The sequence below is a fragment of the Labeo rohita genome, chromosome 5 (assembly GCF_022985175.1).
Source record: "Labeo rohita strain BAU-BD-2019 chromosome 5, IGBB_LRoh.1.0, whole genome shotgun sequence".
NCBI classification, from domain to species: domain Eukaryota; kingdom Metazoa; phylum Chordata; class Actinopteri; order Cypriniformes; family Cyprinidae; genus Labeo; species Labeo rohita.
Window position 1 is genome coordinate 1,596,952 of NC_066873.1, and position 21,255 is coordinate 1,618,206.

At 38.8% G+C, this 21,255-nt stretch overlaps 1 protein-coding gene across 2 annotated transcripts in view; it reads right to left on the reverse strand.

The window, feature by feature from the left end:
* Positions 1 to 368: 368 nt before the first annotated feature.
* The window catches only part of zbtb20 (zinc finger and BTB domain containing 20), a 65,987-nt gene continuing 45,100 nt past the window's right edge, over positions 369 to 21,255 (reverse strand). For both annotated transcript variants that reach the window (XM_051110697.1, XM_051110698.1), the window contains exons 3-4: positions 14,241 to 15,806; positions 369 to 12,392 (exon numbers count right to left, since the gene is read on the reverse strand). In XM_051110697.1, coding sequence (XP_050966654.1) covers positions 11,857 to 12,392; positions 14,241 to 15,786 — 2,082 coding nt within the window. In that variant the 5' untranslated portion in view covers positions 15,787 to 15,806 and the 3' untranslated portion in view covers positions 369 to 11,856. The remainder of the gene's footprint in view (positions 12,393 to 14,240; positions 15,807 to 21,255) is intronic.

Below are 21,255 nucleotides of genomic sequence, written 5' to 3' on the forward strand. Positions count from 1 at the left end.
GTACTATTTTTTTATTCCTTCATATTCAAACTTCACAAACAGAGTGAACTTACAATACCTCAGAGAGTGAAAATTACAAAAAAAGGTGCTGGTAACATTTACAAAAAAATCATCCTTACTTTGCAACAATCAGTTATTCTTCCACTCTTTTTTTTTTTTTTTTTTTTTTTTTTTTAGTCTTTTGCATTAAGGCTTAATACTTCTGTATAAAGTATATGCAAGTCTTCACAGTTTTTCGAAAAAAGTCACAATATTATGTAACATAATGAAGCTTTTACGGCTATTTTCTGTTTAATAACAAATACACATCACTGGTAAATATACGTGAAAATACAGGGCTTACTGTAAAATGGCAAGTAATGATACTGTTTGCTGAAATATTTTTTTTTTTTCTAAACACATTTGTAAGAAAGGTTACATGAGATACCACTGAAATAACTGAAGCAGAAGGAAAAGGAAAAAAAAAGTCATAATAAACATACAAACAAGGGAGATCGCCTCCAAACTTTGGCACATCCCTTTAAATATTTTCACAAAATATATAAGGTTTTATTTTTTTTCTTTCAAATCATATGCATGGAAGTATAGCAAAACTGGCATAAAGTGAAATCATGCTGTGTAGTAAGGTGCTAAATTAGAGATATTACAAGGCCCGTCTGTTGCAGACAGGTGAGAATAAGGTGCATTTGTAAGACTGAAAAGCATGTAGGCCTTTTTTAGGTTTTGAGAAACAAAACAGAAATAAATTACAAATGCAACACAAACTTACTTAGTTTTAAAAAAATAAGCACGAAAGAACCGATAACAACATGACCAATAGTCTTGAGGCGACCTCATGAACTCATGCACTCCCACTGATTCAGAGAAATGTGTGACAGTCTTTTCCACAGACACGTTAAATACTCTAATATCGTATGGTACGCGGTATCATATTTGTTTGTATGCGCGTTCGCCGTGTCTCTTTTTCAGCACGGAATATGCCACTGCAAGACACGATGACGTGGTTGGATGATTTGATCGAAACGAAACAGAACGAAGCAGAGATATTACTCCGGGGATTTCCTAAGCTGCACTAGTTTAGAAGTTAAAAGACACAAGCTCTATCCCTAGAACTCACCAAGGCTCACCCTCATGCATACTGCTAAAGTGACGCAACAAGCTTGCTCAAAGAACCAACATCACAAAAGCAATTTGGTTTTAGTGCAAACACAACTGGCTGGCTTCAGCTTCTTAATAAAAACAAGCTCACCAAGAAGATTACATGAAGGCACATACTTATGCTTCCTCTAACACGCAACATATTGAGACAAACCGCAACACCTTTCGACAACACCACGAAGCAGTTTTAACAGGAAAGCCACTATTTCCAGAAACCAAAAACCATCACTACGTAGAATTGCTAGAAGTTATTACTGATCGTAGGCATAGGAAACTTTCGACCGTCCGGTTTCGATCGCGCTTTCTACGGATACCGACGGACCGTTTCTGTTCGTAGCCTGAAACCGACCCGCCGCGTTTGATGGACGACAAAACGTCCCCATTGGAGTCCCAGAAACACGGCAGTACTGACAGAGATCGGCAACGACGACAAGCGATAAGCGTATGTTTGCACTCCACTGAAGGTCTCTGACTCTCCCGAGAGTCGAGCAAGTCGGCCCGTGTGAACGTTCCCCCGTTTCGTTAGTGTAGAAACACCACTGTTTCTGGGACAGCCTTCGTCTTTTCCTCAGAGCTCGTAAGAGTTGTTCAGGACAATCGCAAGAGGAAACAGGAAGCATATCATTTAATGTACCTAAAACTCGGACATCATATATATATGTCTTTTCAGCATCCGACTTTACAGCCTCGGCATCGCCACGCATCTCCAATGTTGAATCTGTGTAAACGAACAAAACAGCATCTTTGAAAAGCACAGAAAGCTTTCGTTGTTATACGTGGTTGGTTGGTGTTTATGTTAAGTGTTCTATTGCTATTTATCAAAGAAGACCAAGAATAACTTTAGTGCAAAATTCTTTTCTGGTTTGATAAGTGGTATTTGGGTTTAGGTCGATGAGGATTGCTACAGGGATCAACTGTGGTTTACGCCTAGTGGTTTCTCTCGGCCGTTGTATTCGCTCGAGTGGTTTGCTTTTGACATTTTAGCACGCGATCGCTTTGCCGAGGGGTACGATTCTTACGTTTTCCTCGATTTTGTGGATTGGAAAAAAAAAAAAAAAAACACAATTAGGGCGATTAAAAACTAGTGTTTTCCCTACAAACATTTGGGTCAATTTCATTTTAGAGACAGTTGAGTGTAGACAACCCTGCGTAGCTGAACAAAACTGAAAGCGCTGGTCGGAAACAAATCTGTGTGCTGAGCTGCTTTGTGTTCATGAAAGCCCTATACAAATCAAATTACAATTTGACTTGGCTTGACTGACGTCTCAAATCATTTCAAAATGTCTCACAAATTTTCAAAAATTACTCTAGTCCAGTGTTTGACATAGAAAAATAAAATAAAATGGCCTTGTACACACACTAAAAAACCTTATTCTATATCTCTAAACAGCAGGTTTTCTAAAGCAAACAGACTTTTTCACAACGATTATAGAAACTGGACAAACTAACTAACTGCAGATTTTCATTTTAAGGTTGTTTGAATACTGTAGGATGTTTAATACCTTTACTACAACAGCTCCACATTCGCTCAGTTTGAATGCTTCAATATGAAAAAAAAAAAAAAGATAATGAAATTTGTGAAAATAAATTATGTGCTAGTGCAAGAATAAAACAAGGCGTAAGATATGGCTTTAAATAGTGAAAAATACCAAATCTTTTTGAAAACTGATTTTAGCTAGGACACCTAAATGTTTTTATAGCACAAAACATAGCACAGAAAGAGGGATAAAGTCTTCCTAATGTGTATCTAAACCAACAAAGCTAAACACATCAGTGGAAATAAGCTAGTAAAGTATCCCATGGCATTTTTCTACATTGTCTATTTGTCAAGGGGTAAAATTCCACTATGATATGAGTGTTTCCGTCCAAATATTCACATGACACTTTGACTTTTTTTTTTTTTTTTTTTTTTTTTTTACAATGATTATATGATATCACAACATGTTACAAAGAAAAATGGGAATTTGGTCCTTAAAGATAAAACGGTGGTACTAATCTCTCATGTATCTCAAAAAGAACCCATTTTATTTTCCTATTTAATTTGATATTGGAAAAATCACTGTTGGAGAGCTGTTCTATAATGTCAACTTTTGGTAGATTAAATGGTTACGTGCAAACACGAGAAATAAAACGCTTGGTCCATGCTGACGAATAACATGTGTATCTTGACATTCACTGCAGAAGCAGAGCAGCTGAAATAATGAAGGAAGAAAAAACTATGAGGAAAAACAGAACATCCGTTTATCTTGCATCAGTGCAATTGGTTTCATGTTTGACGTTACTGAAGCAAATAATATTGACCAAAGAATGAACTTTTACAAATCAAAAACTGATTAAAGGAGTCGCTGTGGAATCAAAAAACAAGTGTTTTTTTCTTTTGCACATCAATTCAAATTTCAGGATGTTTTACGCATCGTGTTTCTTTTGACATTGACGTAATTCTTTGGTGTGAACATAAACTCTTCTTTTCTGAAAAACGTAAAAAAAAATCTTAATTTAATGAATTACGTTCAGATTACTTTAGGAGCTTTGGACTATTCAATTGGTTTGCTTTGTGTTGCTCAAGCAATAGCACATTTGGTACGACAAGAATGGTTAAAACAAAGGTTAGAACGTTAAAGGATAGAGTAAAAAAGCCAAAATTATTACGATATGATGCTACGTTTTCCAAAGCCTTTTTTAAATGCAAATTTTTTGTTGTAGACATACTGAATTGCGTGGCCCCAAACGTCTGTGTCCAAAGGAGGAGCTCAATCGCAGCATTTCCACATTCAATTCTGAAAAATGTTCAAATTTCAGCGGTGAGAGATCTATAAACGTGGCATCTTTTTCCTTACGTTACGCACATTTTGTCGTCACGTTTACATTTCTAAGCAGTAAAATGCTTGGTTATAGAAAACGCATTTTAGAGGAGTGTTTATATGTATGATGTTTCCTCAAATCGATATTAAATTCAGTTCAAAATTACAGACAAGAACGGTATTAGATTGTTTAGAAACGAGTGCTTACCGAACGAGCAGTTTCTAAGCAGTTAGTAAGAAGTCTTTTCTTGTGCGTTGAATAAATATGGGGACATCCACTGCGATTTGGGGTCAGTCTGATTGAACTAAAAACAAATAAGCACTAAATCAAAGTAGTAACCTTTGGAATGGACAGATCTGCTCTTCTGCTGGACTGAAATCCTGTTTTGTTTAATGGCGAACTACGTAAAGTACGAAAGATTTTGTCAAACAGGTCATTTTAAGAGATATTGTTATTAAAGAGGTACTTAGATTATCTAGCTCTACCTATCTGTTTGTTATGCTAAACTAACTACTGAATGTATATCAAAAGGCATCTGCCAAAGCAATACATGTAAATACGCCTAGAAATGGTACTTGTATATAGATGCACAATGATGTGTAAATCACATTCGAAAACGTAGCTGCAAGACGTTTCTACCAAACATAACGGTTTCTATATGGTAGGACTGGTTCGAATGGAAAGATGCCTAAATCTCAATAAAACAGCACGTCGGGTTAAATTCTCTCCTCTCCTGTTTCTGAACATCACTGTAGCAAACGACCCACACGTTTGTGTTACCTTCCACAAACACGGTCTGAAAGATGAAACCATAAAGCAGATCACCAGTAACAGTTCAGAACGGAATTTAGAATGTCTTTTAAACTGAAACTAATTTCCTCCAATAAAAATTCGAGGTGGCAAACTTGCCATTTTAACTTGGGGAAACAGCCTTCAAATGCTGGATAACACCCACAGAATTTGACATTTCATCTCTTTGCATTTCATGTTATGGACCGAAAAGGATCTGAAAACATGTGGTGGAAGTCTAGAAAAATGTGACATCAGGTTATTTTCCACAAGAAAAATGTATCGGTTTAGGAATTCTTCATTACGACTCTGGAACCGTAGTGGCAGAACAAAATCTGTCACATATATCGACTGTTTAGTTGATTAATTGTTTGATTAATTATACAAAAACACACTGTTACTGGAGAACTGAGGTGTCATGTATCAAACTTGACAGACAGGCAATTTTAACAGGACAGATTGATGCAGTACACAGTGGTTGTGGAAGATAGAGAAAGCACAAATCATGTAGCTCACAGATAAGAAAAAATGGCGTCACAGCACAAGCACCGGCATCTGTCGGCCTCTCGCTCGCCGGCCCTTAAATGCAATCCGCCGAGTGCTTTTGCCAGCGGGTGTGGGTGTCCCTAAATGCATGCAAACTATCCGCTTCCTTAATCCAAATCCCAACCAGGCTCAATTCGGGAGACGAGCGTCCAGGTTTCAGAGGCCGAGAAAAAGAGATCCTCCACATGCAAATGACACGAGCACGCTTGCACACCTGCGCTTTCGGGTAAAAAGTGGGAACCATGCACGTCACGTTTTAAAACTGCGTAGTCAGCATCGTTATTACAAGCGCGCCTCGTGTGATTAGTAAAGAAACTGCAGTCTCTGTATCTGAAACATCATATATATATACACACACACACACACACAAACATATATATATATATATATATATATATATATATATGATTCATCTAAAGATATTTTATGTTTGCTTGCTTCTCCTGTTAAAATCTGTATTGTACTTTGTCCTGTAAATATATGTATACTTTTCTATTGTTTCTGAAAACAAACGAACGAACGAACAAACTCTGTAGTCATAAATAGAGTAAATGCTTTGTCTTTGGATTTGAGCCTATGATACAAGCAGAAGAATATCATATAATCAATAGTGAATACTATTCAGAGCTGCTGTAACGCAGAAAGAGAAGTGTTAGAAAAAGTGTGTAATCACAAGCATGCTTACATAGCTAACCTCTGGCGGAAAAAACGAAACAAAAAATAAGATTAAATAAATTTGGTATTGAACGTATGATATGGTTGTCTACTGACTACAAAGATTAAAACGGTATTCATTTTCTCTGTTATATTCCTCAAAAAACCGCATCTCTATACTCTAGTTTACAGAGTAGTCTGCAAAATCGCAAATCTTATCACAGAACAACAATGACCTCTTTTCACACAAACCGTCGCAATATCGATTACGGTGCACACAATATCATGTCGATTATGTATTACAACAACTGCTCAAAAGCGTACAGCATCGGCGTCCTTGAAAGGAAGGACGTCGTCTCAAGCAAATTCAGCATCTATAGGAAAGAACCGAGACGAGAAGAAGAGAGGAAGAAGAGGAAATAGAATAGGAAGAACAATGTTTTTTTTGTTTTGTTTTTTTTTTTTTTTGTTTGTTAGGTTTTTTTTTTTAAAGTTTCGCTCACATACGTAAATGTCCAATAAAATGCATACTGAAAATGCAGACATTTCCAAGAGGGCATTTAAAATATGCGACGTATAAAATTCTAAAGGCAGGTTTGAAAAATATGAAAAGAAATGAAAACATACGCAAACAATTACTATTTTTTTTTAAATTATTATTATGAATAATTGTAACGGGGCACTTTGGACACAATATAACACTGTATATTGTAGTATAAAATAAGCTTCATTTTGGTGATTTCAGGGGTTAAAACACAATAAAACACCCTTACTTATTAGTGGTCCTTAAAAGAAGTCTTTTTGTGACATGTCAGATCTAGTTTGTAATTATTATTGCTGGTAGTCCTCACACTTGCCTCACAGAGGGATCTGTCGACAGTTGACAACTGTGTGTGTGTGTGTGTGTGTGTGTTTTTCGTTTTAGGCAGTGAATATTGTTTTGTTTTTACTGTTTTGTGAAGTATTATTATTATTACAGAATAAAAATAACAGTATTATTGTGAGCTTTATCAAGCTTGGATCTGTAAAAAGAGGCACTTCATCATTTTTTTTTTCTTCTACAAAGGAGAGGCATCGTAAAACTCCACATGTACAGTGTTAGGTGTTGTTTTGGTTACAGTACTATCTGTTGTAGATGCTGATGAAGACATGGATACTCTAGCTTGTTTTGAATTAGTTCGACCATTGTGTAGAGAGAAGCTTAAGTCTTTGTTTGTTCCGAGAAGAAAATGACTGCGAGATGAAAGCCTTCACCGCAGCGAGATCGAGTCTGACTGTTTCAATATGGAGATGGGCAAAATGGCCTGACTGAATCGGTGTTTCACTGGGGTTTTCTCGAACCGCTGTTACGGGATGCGCGATATAGTTTGTAAGTTACGAAAAAAGCGTAGTCTCTGAGCGTACAACGCAACCGATCACTCAGCTGAAACCTCTTCCGCTCCTACTGAAGTATTGGTGATGTTTCCCAAGGTCTTTTCTGTGCCCACAAGCCTATACTCTAGGAATAGATATTCTTTATAAATAGAGAGAGAGAGAGAGAGAGAAAAAAAGTACCTTTGTTAAAAAAAAAAAAAAAAAACAAGGAGAAAAGAAGGTGGTAGTCCTACAGCGAAAACTTACTGTAGTAGCAAAGAGAATGCTGTATCTATTCTGTACACTGAAGAAAAAAATGAATATGTATTTGTAAAATTACAATTTTAAGCAGAGAACAAAAATAAAAGCTAACTCTACATTTATGAACTGTAAATATATACTGTAAGTAATGTAAAAAGTCTATCTGAACTACCCATAGAAGTGATCGTCATAGTGCTTTTTAGAACCCACGAGAACGGCGTCCAGTCGAGATGCGACGGACTATGACATTTAAGCATCTGAATCGTGTCTAAACATCTTCGTGCAGATTTTTTACACTTTTACAAACTACACAATTTTGGCTAAACAAAGTCTCTGTGAAATAAAACGCCTTTTTTCCTTTTCTTTTCTTTTTTTTTTTTTTTGTTGTTGCTGTTGCTGTTGTTGTTTTTCCTTTTTACATATGAACAAACACAGAGAAACAGTAATATCGGACGATAAAACTTGGACACGAGCTGAAGCCTGACGCTAGGACCGGTGACGCTGCTGAGCGAATCCATACCGAAATGAGAAGAGAAGTCAGCGGTGTTTGCATGTCGCCATACGTCCTTCATAACCGTCGCTAGACAATTATCCGATACTGTATTGCAAGGTTGCTTTCTCTGCCCTTCTCTGAAATATAGTTTATCTCTTGTGTAAAAGAAATTGCAACAGCACCTTCACAAGCAAATAGTGCATTTGGTCGCTTGAGTCAAACACGATTAAGGCTATCTGTAAAGACACAGCTGATGGCCGATGTACAAACTGATGCCATTTGAACAATACACCTCATCTAGCAAACTATTTGGAAGTGATATCGATTTATCTGCTCTCTGGCAGCGCTCGTTAAGTGCTTTAAAGCGTAGAAGTGTTCACGTTTCGGCTGGCCCGACCCACGCGCACGTGTTGAAATTCACACGGACGGTTACTGAATTGGAAACGTGACATTTCTGATTCAAAAATAAACTTGATTATCTACGATGCACTACATCCACTCCGGCCACGGCGATTCATATGCTGTAAACGGATGAGACGGGACTCTTTCGGTTGTGCCGCCACAAACACCAACGATCCCGAAGCGACAGAACGTTCTTCCGCAACACGGCCGTCCGAAGCCGAACTGAAACGAGATCGAGGCCGGAAATGGCCGACAAACACGGACGCTAGTCTAAGGCAACACCTCAGCCTGTGGCCAAACTTTGCAGCGTAACTGAGTCGAAAAGCGTTTGGTCTGAAAGCGCTGGAGAGTACTCGTACGGGGTTAGGCCAGATCGCGTCGTTCCCGGTGTCGTTTATTGTAGGGAATATAGTCACGATTGTTCTCGAGAAAGTTACCAAATGCACTCCTAAGTATGTAAAATAACACGTTGTCGCTGTTGCCGTACCTGTACTGCATATTGCAAAGGAAGCCCTACAGTTCAGGCATCACAAATTGTACAGCACACACATAGAGACATACCAGAGGAATATACGCACACGCACACTCACACACACACGCACACGCACGTACGGAAATGTGCTCGATCCCTAGACAGCACTAAAAAGCTTTGCACGACGACCCTCTCGTAGAAACGTACTTGTTCTAAAAGACATTTATCGTATATTTAGGCACACACTACAAGTCTTTTTTTTTTTGTGGTTTTGTGGTTTTGATGTTTTTTTTTTTGTTGGTTTGTTTTGCTTTTTTTTCTTTTTCGTTTGGTATGAATGAGAAGAAAACCGAGCATTTGCTTCGATGAATTAACTGCGCTGTGGGATGGGGACGGGGATGGAAGTGGTGTAAGCGATTATTATCATTAGGATCTGACCGGGGAAAAAGCTCACGGCGGTTTAAATATAAATAAGGAGAAGAGAAACAAAAACGCTTGCATAAACAGCACAAAGTAAATACAATAGCAAGTAATGATAACAAAGCCGAGAAAAAAATTGAATCATCTAATCAAAAAGGAACAAAGCTACTCAAACACAAGTGAACTATAGAACCAAATATTTGATAAAAAAAATGATTTTCTCTAAAAACTAGAACATCTCTGGTAACAGTAGTGCACTTATTGGTTTAAGCAGTGCAACATATACGCAAGAAAACAATGCAGTCCTCTTATCAAGCTTTTAAGAAAAGATATTTCCTTTATAAACAATGAAAAACAAGAAAAGAAAATCATAGAATTTTATTTCTTAAGTAAAACAATTCAATGTTTAAGCACAGGATTTTGAAGTAAATGTGCAAAGTAGCACTGTTGTTTTTTTTTGTTGTTGTTGTTGTTTTCAAACCTACAACTTACGCGAGCAAATTCCAAAATGGAAAAAGTCCAAATAAATTGCGATTTTGTCATCACTTGAACTACACTTCCAAGGCGTGTATCTACTCGGAGAAGTGAGCAAAAAATTGCCAGATTGCAGTTGCACGGCAGACGAGTCTTCTTATATCCGTAAAACACGTGTAGAACAAAGCCAAATATGAACACAGAGCTTCTGAGTGACGTAACACCGAAAATACAACCTTCTCAACTCACTTCCGAAATACACACACAATGTCTAGATATATAGATATAGATATATATAGCGGTAAAACTGGGAATGTTTCTTATTGTTCGGAGAGTGTTCTCCCTGTGGTATATTAAAGAAGAATGACCGTGTTGGGTTTATTGTGGTTCAGTAGATGTGTCCTTTTTTTTTTTTTTTTTTTATCTGTTGCCTTGTGTCCCTATATCTCTCGCCCCGCCTGTATATCCCATCAGGCAGAAAACAAGGACGGCTGTTTGAGCCACTAGGTGGGGCTTTAGGAACAGGAGTAGTGCATTTTAGTCACCCCACCGGCCCAAACAACTGAGTCATAGTAGTCGCCGCTAACAGGAAATACATCATTTTTTTTTTTTTTTAGGAGGTTATTTCCGTCCAGTTCACTTTTGATCTAATCTAGCCCGTGGCTCCAAATAGCTTAACGTTTCCCATGTTCACTGAGAAATAGAATAATTAGAGAAACATCCACGTAACGTTGGATTCTACAGCTGATAACAGTCTCAAAGTGAGCACGTGAGGAGCAGCAATTAGCTTGGATTTTGGGCCTGTTTGCATACTGAAATCTGCCATTTTCCTTTTTCCTTTTTTTTCGAAAATAAAACCAAAAAAAAAAAAAAAAAACAGAACCATGGAGCAAATGAATAGAACAAATCAGTTGCCCGAAACTTTATATATATATATCACATTTTGTCGTTTTGAAGCGGAAGAGGTCAACTAACAGTCGTCTTCTTAGTGGCAGTGTATGCGAAACGAATTGGAAATTATTAACGCCATTCAAAGTTTTTGCTCGAATACTGTCATTGATAAACTCTCTCTTTTTTTTTGTAAACTTGACCTGAACCATAAAAAAACAAACAAAAAAAGTGTGGCGGGAGAAAAGGAAAATGTCATAATAATCATTCATTCATCAAGCCACTCAAAAATTCCCATTTTAGTACAGTTAGTAAAACTGGCTTGTACCTTGACAACATCATCAACATCATAATCCCTCAATGTCATAATAATAAATAAAAACCCAGTGTCAAATTGAACAACTCTCCTATTCTTATCGCACGTAAAAAGGCAAACATGTGACCATTGTTATTTTAGAGTGAATCTAGAGCCAAATCTTTTTTTTTTTCCTTTCAGTTTTTTTTTTGTTTTTTTGTTTAAATCTATACCACAGTAAGCTTGGACGCTTATAGTGTCCAATACGGTCTACATGGGAAAAGATCTACAAGTTTAAAAAAATTCACTGCAATGCTTATTTTTGTGCACACACACGCTCACATGCACAAATACACATACGTACAAAATACCTCTACCGTATAGAAGTGTGTATAAGTAGTTTGTGCGTGTGAGTGCATGCATGGGTATGTGTATTTGTGTTTGCGTGTATGTCTGAGTGCGTGTGTGCGCATGTGAATTTTTTTTTCTTGTGTGTTCTTTCGCAGGCCTTTCGGTAGTGTTCAACACATAAATCAGTATTTAAGGAAAGCATACATTTAGAGGCCAGTAGTATGGATCCAGCCAGTGGATCATTATCCAACTACACAGCCTTAAGGCCACCATCTTTTTTTATTCTTTAAGAATAGCAAGGACAAAAAAAAAAGAAAAAAAAAAAAAAAAAAGAAAAGAAATTAAACGCTTCTTTTTTTTTTTTTCCTAGAAAACTTAATGTGCCAGTGTCTATACTCATTACTCTTCATGCCCCAATATAAGAAAAAAAAATCTAGTGCCGTTTTCTTTATCATTTCATTCTTTTTCATGTTTACGCAAGTTTTTTTTCATTTGTACTTATCCGTCGGAGACATGCTTGCGCATGTGGTCATTGAAGTGCTCGATTTGGTCAAACTTGACAGGGCACACGGAGCACATGTAGGTGGTCCCCTCCTGGCAGCTGGCTTCCGCGGCGACGCCCACTCCGGTGCTTCCGACTCCGCCCCCGGCTCCGCCCGCTCCCACCGGCATGGCGAGAGCCACCACGCCCGCTCCCGGCTCGGGGACGGCCATCGGAACCGGGATGGACGCGGGGCCTCCGGCGCTCCCCGCCGCGCTGACCCCGGAGACCCCGGTTTCGGTGCTGTGCAGGGCCATGTGGCGCTCCAGCAGGGTCTTGTGGGAGAACTTTTTCTTGCAGATGTAGCACTCGTAGGACTTCTCTCCACGGTGCAAGCGCATGTGGACGTTGAGCGAGCTCTTCTGGGTGAAGCGTTTGTTGCAGATGCTGCACTGGTACGCTCGCACGCCTGTGTGTGTAACCATGTGTTTGATGAGATAATCCTTCAGCGAGAACGAACGCCAGCAGATGCTGCACTGGTGCGGCTTTTCACCTGAAAGAGCACAGAGCGCAAACTCGTGAGGAACAGTTCACCGAAGCCTCTCGCATAAAACACTCTCGTATCACAGGTCTATGCTATTGTAGATCAGCGGGTTCTTCTTCTGCTTTTTGTGACAGTATGCTGAAAGTTAGCGTATTTTGCACGCAGGTAATTTCTGTAATTTCGACAGCTACAGACCTGAAATTTGATCCGTACATGTTCCTTTTTCTTTAAGAACAAACGTGCCCCTTGAGCTCATAATGTCTGTGTTGTGGTTTTTTCGGAAACAGATTTTTTAAAAGACTGTTTCTGTCATTTTTGCTTTTATCTGTAACTTTTGCTGAAAAGTTGAACTTTGCATGCAGGTTACTAATGCTGCTAAATTTATTAATTTTAATTATGGAATTAATTAGTGCTCTGGTTGCCTAGCAACAGCAATGTTAAATTTTGAAATCTAAAAAGGCCAGCACAGCCAACATGCTTTAGCTACATTCAAATTTCATACACGTCCTCATCCAAAACACATTTGATTTCTGCACCAGTGACGTCTATTGAACTAATCTAAAGTTACATTAACAGTTTGTAGTCAATGTCAGGAAATGCATAAACGATCTTGGTGTGGTTTTACTGTATGCAATTTGGTGCACATTAAATAAATAAATAAACAATTACATTTCATTAAAAATCTGAAAACATTCATTCTGAATCTTCAAGGTTGGCTGTCCTTTCCAAACATATGTTTTGGGTTTAACTAGATGGATTTTGGAGAAGTGGACGATTGGACATTTTTTTAATGATCACTATTACAATCAGGAATCACACGTAAAGCTTGTGACGCAGTAATTTCTACAGTTTTTTTAATGAAACCAAATTGATTTAAATAGACATAATTAATTAGAAATAACTGCAACTGTGTTTTACTCTGTATGTATGTATGTCATTCACAGAACATATAAAATACATTAGTAGAAAACAATAAAAGTGAATTTTAAAATATTAGTAGAAAACAAGAGAACTAAAAAAAAATGAGCAAATCCTATGCCAATTCCACCAAATGAAGGTATGAATTATAGTAAAGAAAAAAATTCTGTAAATCATACATAGAAAGTGTACGTAAACGTAAGGTGAAAAATATTGTAAATCGTTTCCATTCTAAGGCCATACCTGGCCTGTTATTTACATATTTATTTTTTGTGCAGGCACAATCTTCTAAGTCAAAGGCAATAACATCTGTTGTTATTGTCATATATCTTTAATGCTATACTGCATAATAAAAGCTCCTCTGATTCAATTAAGGCAGCATGCTTGAAGGCATACCAAGGATCAAAGTCCGACTGTTTTCATAAACATATAAGATTGCACAGACTAGGTTTTTTGGCCTGTATACAAGTCATTATTGCATAGTAATCTACTTCAGGAGTTTGCAGTGTCAAACTGAGTTATCTTACTGAACTCAACATTGCCATAGCTGAATGTTTTTTGAAGGCAGTGCGCTTCAGAACTGTTTAGTCTCAAGACAAGGGTTCAGAATACGCTCTGCTAATAAATAGCTCGCAAAATCAGTCGACTCCAAAACAGTAACAGTTGCTACTGTAGATTCTCACGTCGGCTTCGAACAAGTGGACGTGCCACTGCCAAAGCCAGGTTGCTTAAGGATGTACTGAAAAGCACCTTGCTAAAACGGTTCTGTGGCACGTCAAAAAAATGGTGCAGGCGTTTTCAAAAACAAGGTCACACCTGCGTGTATGCAATGACAGAGCTGGAACTAGCCTGCATTTGGCAAACAGCTAAGACTTTGCTCATGAATAGATTCGGATGCAACCTAACTAGCTAGGCATGCAGAGACGAAAGGGAACTCACCTGTGTGCACGAACATGTGTTTCACGTAGTTCTGTTTGGCAGTAAAGGTCTTACAACAAAGAGTGCAAGCGTAGGGCTTCTTCTCCCCGTGCTGCCCCACGGCAGCACCGCCTTGCTGTTGACTTCCGCCCGGTGGCACCGTCAGTCCACTGGGGAACGGAGGCATGCTGGGAGAGGGCACTGCCACAAATTGGGGCTGCTGACTCCCAATGGACTGGGGCAGACTGAAGAGGAAAGGCTTGTTGTCGCTGGCTGACTGGGTTGCAAAGAGTGTAGGCAAGTACGTGTTGCCTGCGGTTCCCATTACCTGGGAGTTGCTGGTCAGGGTGAGGGGCATGCGCAGGTTGCTGGTGAGTGGCTCACCTGGCCGCAGGTACGGCCCACCGGGCATCGACTGGGGCGTCGCTAGGTTGGCTTGCGGCGGCTGATGGATCCCCAGCTCGCCGCTCTCTTGAGAAGGACCGTTTCTAGCGCCGTCTTCGACCGGCTCTTGGGTCTGCTCGGGAGAGGAGTCGTTGACCTCGATCTGCACGGGGGTGCCCCGCTCGCCTTGCTGGCCCTTGTTCGGACAGTTGTCTCGGGCGAACCCGGACAGGAAAGGCTGCTCGACGGAGTCGGTCTCCGTGCCGATGGAAGAGCTGACGCCTGAGTCGAAGCTCTCGCCTTTGGGCTCGCTCTCGACGCACTCCAGCTGTTCGCCGTCCTCGCGGCAGTCCTCCAGCCCGTAGCAGTTGTACTCGTCCCCCTGCTCCTGCTTGATGTGGATGTCACCCGTGTGGAGCCTCACGGGCCGGGGCTGTTTGCGGCAGTGCGTGGTCTCCGACGTGGCCAGGAAGCGCTCCATCTGCTGCGAGCGCTCGTGGATGCGCGTGATCCAGGCGGGGTCCTGCCCTCCCTCCTTCTGCTGGAGCGGAAGGGGCGAGTCGTAGCTGGCCGTCACGGCGGCGCCGGCGTAGTGCGAGCGGTTTCCGCGGGTGCCGTTTTGCAGGCCCAGCCCCGAGCAGCTGGAATAGAGCGAGGAATAAACGCGGTCGAGGCTCTGGTGAGACGTTTGCATGTAGCCCGACTCGGCGTCGCTGCTGGGACCGGACGTGCCGGACTCGGGGGTTCCCCGCGGCGTCTCCTGCCCCGAGTCGCCCGGGACGACGGAAAAGCTGCCGGCTCCGCCGATGCCGACATTCTGCGAAACGATGCGGGTGCACTCGTCGATGACGGTCTTGATCTGAAGTATGCTGGCAGCCGTGAGGATCTGCAGGGCCTCGGACTGGGAGACCCGCAGCACGCCGCTGTACATGAAGTCAATCAGTTTCTGGACGGACTGCACAGAAACCACAGAGGGGATCTCGATGTCACTGTAGCCCAGGAGCAGCTTGTCCTGAAAGAAGGGGCTGCCTGCAGCCAGCACACAGCGGTGAGCTCGCAGCATGCTACCGTGGATCCGAACAGTCACGTCACAGAAGTGCCCGCGGTTTCGCTGCTCATTGAGGGTCTCAAGTACAGAATTGCTAAAGTTGTGGAGATTAATGTGGTGAATGCGTTCGGTCATCCCCTTGCACCTGATGTCACCTGTGTGTCAGACACAAACACAGAAGAGCAGAAGAAGTCATTCACATGGTTGATGTGCTCTCCGAAACATTTCAGTATAGATAAAAACATTTTAACAAATGCTGCAAGCTACACTTACAACAACACACTTGTTTAACACACTTTAGGGTCACTTTTTGACGTGCAGGGCACTCCTTTAAATAAGAAACCTTTGGCGTCAATATGTAGACCCAAAGAGCATGGGAGGGGCACAACAGTTTTATATGCATTACACTATTTACACATTTTTGAGCATGCAACCCAACTCCTACTACTAAACCTAACCATTTGCTCATGTAAAACACAGGATATAAAAGGCAGATACAGGCAGATACTTTTAGTCAAAATTCATACAAAAATATTAAAGGAGAAGTCCACATCCAGAACAAAAGTATATAGATAATGTAGTCACCCCCTTGTCATCCAAGATGTTCATGTCTTTCTTTTCTCAGTCATAAAGAAATAATGTTTTTTTTGAGGAAAACATTTCTGCATTTTTCTCCATATAGTGTACGTCTATGTAGTTTAAATGCGGTTGTAAACGATCCCAGCCGAGGAAGAAGGGTCTTATCTAGCGAAACAATCCGTTATTTTCATAAAAATAATACAATTTATATACTTTTTAATCTCAGACGCTCATCTTGTCTTGCTCTTCCTGACCTCTGTTTTTTCCGGTTCATGTCAGTTTGGGTAAAAACTCCCATGTCATGTTCTCCCTCAACTTCAAAATCGTCCTATATCGCTGTTTTACCTTTTTTGTTAGGGGTGTTTGATCTTCTTTGCATGTTCACTTTGCAAAGACTGGGTCTGTACTTCTGCAGTGATGTAGGATGATTTTGAAATGATTTTTGAAGTTGAGGGAGAAAATACTATTGGAGTTTTTCGACATACCCTAATGTCGAGTTCAGGGAGAGCAAGACAAGACAAACGTTTGAGATTAAAAAGTATTTGTACTGTATTATTTTTTATGAAAATAACAGATCGTTTCGCTAGATAAGACCCTTCTTTCTCAGCTGGGATCGTTTACAACCACATTTGTGATCGTTTGAAGCCGCATTTAAACTGCATTTTGGAAGTTCAGAATCGGGGCACCAGATCAGTCCATTATATGGAGAAAAATGCTGATATGTTTCTTGAAAAAACAATTTCTTTATGACTGAAGAAAGAAAGACTTGAACATCTTGGATGACAAGGGGGTGAGTACAGCATCCGACAGCATCATGCTAAAGTTCGAGAGTATATTTTTAATGAGTAATGACTGTGTTAATGGAGCAGGTTCACATTTACTGATTAAAACCTTACAGTTTACTCTGTTCTTTGCGCAAAGATATTGTATGGCTTCGAAACAATTCAACAAGATTTGTTAACAGTTTTTGAACGAAATTTGTGGACTGTACTTTTATTTGGCTGTTACGTTTTTTATATTGTTCGAAAGTGGGTAGGTTTAGGGTAGGAGAGGAGATGACCCTGGACCACAAAACCGGTCATAAGTAGCACGGGTATATTTGTAGCAATAGAAAATAATACATTGCATGGGTCAAAATGATTGTTTTTTTAATGCCAAAAAATCTATGGACATTAAGTCAAGAAAGATCATATTCCATGAAGATATTTTGTAAATTTCCTACCGTAATTTTATCTAATTTAAATTTCTGATTAGTAACAGGCATTTCTAAGAACTTTATTTGCACAACTTTAAAGGTGATTTTCTCAATATTTTGATTTTTTTTTTCACCCTCAGTTTTCCAGATTTCCATCCAGATTTTCAAATAGTTGTATCTCGACCAAATGTTGTCCTATCCTAACAAACCACACATCAATGGATATGAATCTCAAATTGACCCTTTTGACCTGTTTTGTCATCCAGGGTCACAAATGCATATAAAATGATTTCTCTTTTTACAGATGCAGGCAAAGAATTTAAATGCATTAAATGCATCTAGATCTGACACAACTGAAAGCAACGGAGTACACTGCATGTCGAAAAGTGATACTAAAGGGGTACCCTGAGCATTAAAAGTGATGCCAAGGGGTCCTGACCAAGCGTCAATATGTGAAAAGTTGAGAGTGAGAACGTGTTGACATTTACAATGTAAACTGCACTGCTGCTGTGCGCTAAATGTAAGAATTTCACTGCAGCAGAAGTAGTAAAATGTGGCATCTGCAAATCATGCTAGAGCTTTTCTAGCAACTTTGCAAGCTATTTCAGATAAAAGGATGATTGGCTCACAGTATCTATATCAACGATTCTTCTAGGTATATACCTGAAGGATCTTTTCCAGAGCTTAAGCCTTGCTGTGGAAAAAATTCTGAATCTGTTATTAAATGTAAGACCGAGGGTGAAAAAATTTGTCTTTGGTCTTTTAATTCTTTCAAGAACGATCAATCCAACACACAGAAGGCAATGCAGCTTCTTTATACTGACAAAGACTGTCCAAGGATCGACTTTGACCTTCAACAAAATCTTCTCAGATTAGTTTTAACTGGTCATAGCTATTTCCCTGTTAGACGTTTTAGCCACATAAACAGAGAAAATGCTGAAGGCCAACACCTGCGCAAACAGAACATATGGAAAACAGAGAATATACAGTATGGAAAATAGAAACTAAAGATTAAAATAGAACTTTCCATCACATCATTTCAGTATGTACATTTGCTTTATTTTTCTTCAAGTATGTTAATTCGCTAGGATTTAAAACATACCATCAAAAATCTATTCGACATAATGATTTAAACAAGAGAAACTGTGATATAATAGCTAACATAAAGAGTGCATGCAGTGTCTGGGTGTCCCTGGAAATTGCCTCATGGGAGAATTACAATATTTCCTTCCTCAAAAATCAGTAAACAAAATATAGGCTTTGATATATATAGATTGTCATTGCTTTAGGCGTGCATGTCATTTACCTTGTGTTTATAGGTCGAGTATGACCAGTAAATAAAGCACAGATGACCACAGGCATGTGCTAAATCTTGCATTGTCTCATGGAATGTCTAAGGCTTTTTATTGCCTTTGTTTATTGACATTTTCTGTAGAATGTGTATTCATTTTCTGTCCCACCCTTATGAATTAAATGGTCACGGGATGCTGTTTGCCAGAATGTAGCCAACAGCAGTGAGTATCACTGTGAGTTCAGAAGAACAGAATATGTTCTCTTAACGCACTGTGAAGTATTTCAGAAATTGTAAGAATTTTTGAACAGCTAAATTACTGTACTACAGCAATAGTAAGAGAAGTCTGGTAGTTTATTTACATGTGATTACTTAACATAGGTTTGCAATGTTTTTGCTGGAGCAGGTCGGAGCAAATCTCTAGGATCAGGATTCAAACAGCACGGTAAACATTTTGTGTAAGATACAATGCCCAGACAAGTTTGTCAAAATATGAGCAATAACTAAGCTAACCGCATGAAATGATTCATTGCACACATATGGATTTCTAATGCAAAATGTTCAGGTAACTGAACACCACTTGCTAATGCGATGAGGTCATCTGTTAAATATAGCGAGGTCATGTGACGACCAAGTACAGTAGCGTACTACTGTTAAAACATTTAGTGAGGAATAACACGTACTGTTTTGTCTACTCTTTTTAAAAATCAGCAGGCAGTATATAGTGTATAGTGTACAGTATGCACTAAGTAGTAAGCTAGAGTTCTATTCCAAATACTCCACCAAACACTGACAGAATACTGTATCCCACAATGCAGTTCACTTCCAGCATGACAAATGAGATGGAAGTAATATAAGCTGTGATATTTAACTGTAATATCCCTCATCTCGAGACTATTTCATCAGACTTTTTTTTTTAACCATTCAAAACGCAAAATAACACTATTTCAGTTCATACTGGACTCTTCTTACTGAAATAGACATGTACACATGATCAGGTCAGCTGACATCAATGTAGCGTAGCCTACTACTCTTTACTTTCATATTCTATTTTTTAAAAATAGTAGGCCATATACTGTATCTAGAAAACCGGTGATCTCTTTACTGTCTACTGCCAGTCCACTCCCTTGGTAAACAACAAAATAAAATACATTTATTTCATGCTAAATCTATTAACATATTTACTGACATATCACTCAAGATGTCACTATTGATGAGGACTGTATGATCTTTAAGTAATATCTTTAAAATATGTGACCCTGAACCACAAAACTTAAGTATGGTCTTAAGTATCACATGTATATTTGTAGCAGTAGCCAAAAATACACTGTATGGGTCAAAATGATTGATTTTTCTTTTATGACAAAAATCATTAGGATATTAAATAAAGATCATGTTCCATGAAGATATTTAGATATTTTGTAAATTTCCTACCGTAAATAAATCAAAACTTAATTTTTGATTAGTAGTAGGCATTGCTAAGAACTTTATTTGGACAACTTTAAAGGTGATTTTATCAATATTTCGATTTTTTCAAATAGTTGTATAGCAGACTTTAAGTATACCACTTTAGTATACTAAAAGGGTATTTTTATTAACTACATAAACATGTAAATGTATTTATAGTTTGTATGCATGAAATAAATGTATATCAAACACATTTTAGTACATTTATTTTTCACTAGGATCCACAACTGGCCAAAACACTTGCTATATGGGTAACATGTTTACTGTCTGGTCTGTCTCTATATTCTGTAATTGTATATAACTATTTGAGGTATCGATTTAGAACGTAGCACTTACTGGTCTTTGAGAATAACACTGTGTCCCTATGGATCTGAAGAACAATCTGTGTGAATGTGTGTGTGTGTGTGTGTGTGTATATATATATATATATATATATGTATATATATATATATTTATATATGTATATGCCATTGTTTAGTTAAGGTCTAATTTCACAAAATGACTGGTCATTTAAAAATCTAAAAAAAACAATGTTGTTTTTTTAGGTTGTTAATCAACCCCCATCAGGAAGTAAATAAGACATTTAGGCTTAGAATTCGGGAAGTGGGAGTGTTTATCTCTTACTCTTAATTCAGTGTGCAATGTTTTTATGGAACCGTTTCATGTTCATTTATTCGGCCCAGTAATGTAACACCTGCACAACAAACAGAGATGTTTTCTGCATTAATATGCACAGAATAAGTAAAGGCATAATTCACCCAAAAATAAAAATTCTGTCTTCATTTACTCACCCTTATGTCATTACGAACCTGACTGACTTTCTTCTGCTGAACACAAATGAAGATATTTTGAAAAACAATGGGAACCAAACTGTTTCGGTGACCACTGGTTACATCAAAATGTCTTCTTTTATGTCGCACAGAAGAAAGAAAGCCACCGAAGTTTACTTGCCCAAAGACTAAACGTTCATTTTTGGGTGAACTATCCCTTTAAAGCTTTACTTATTTGCATGAACGGAGCATTTAAGAGGATAATTCTTCATATTAACTCAGTACACTGGGCTTATTTTAAC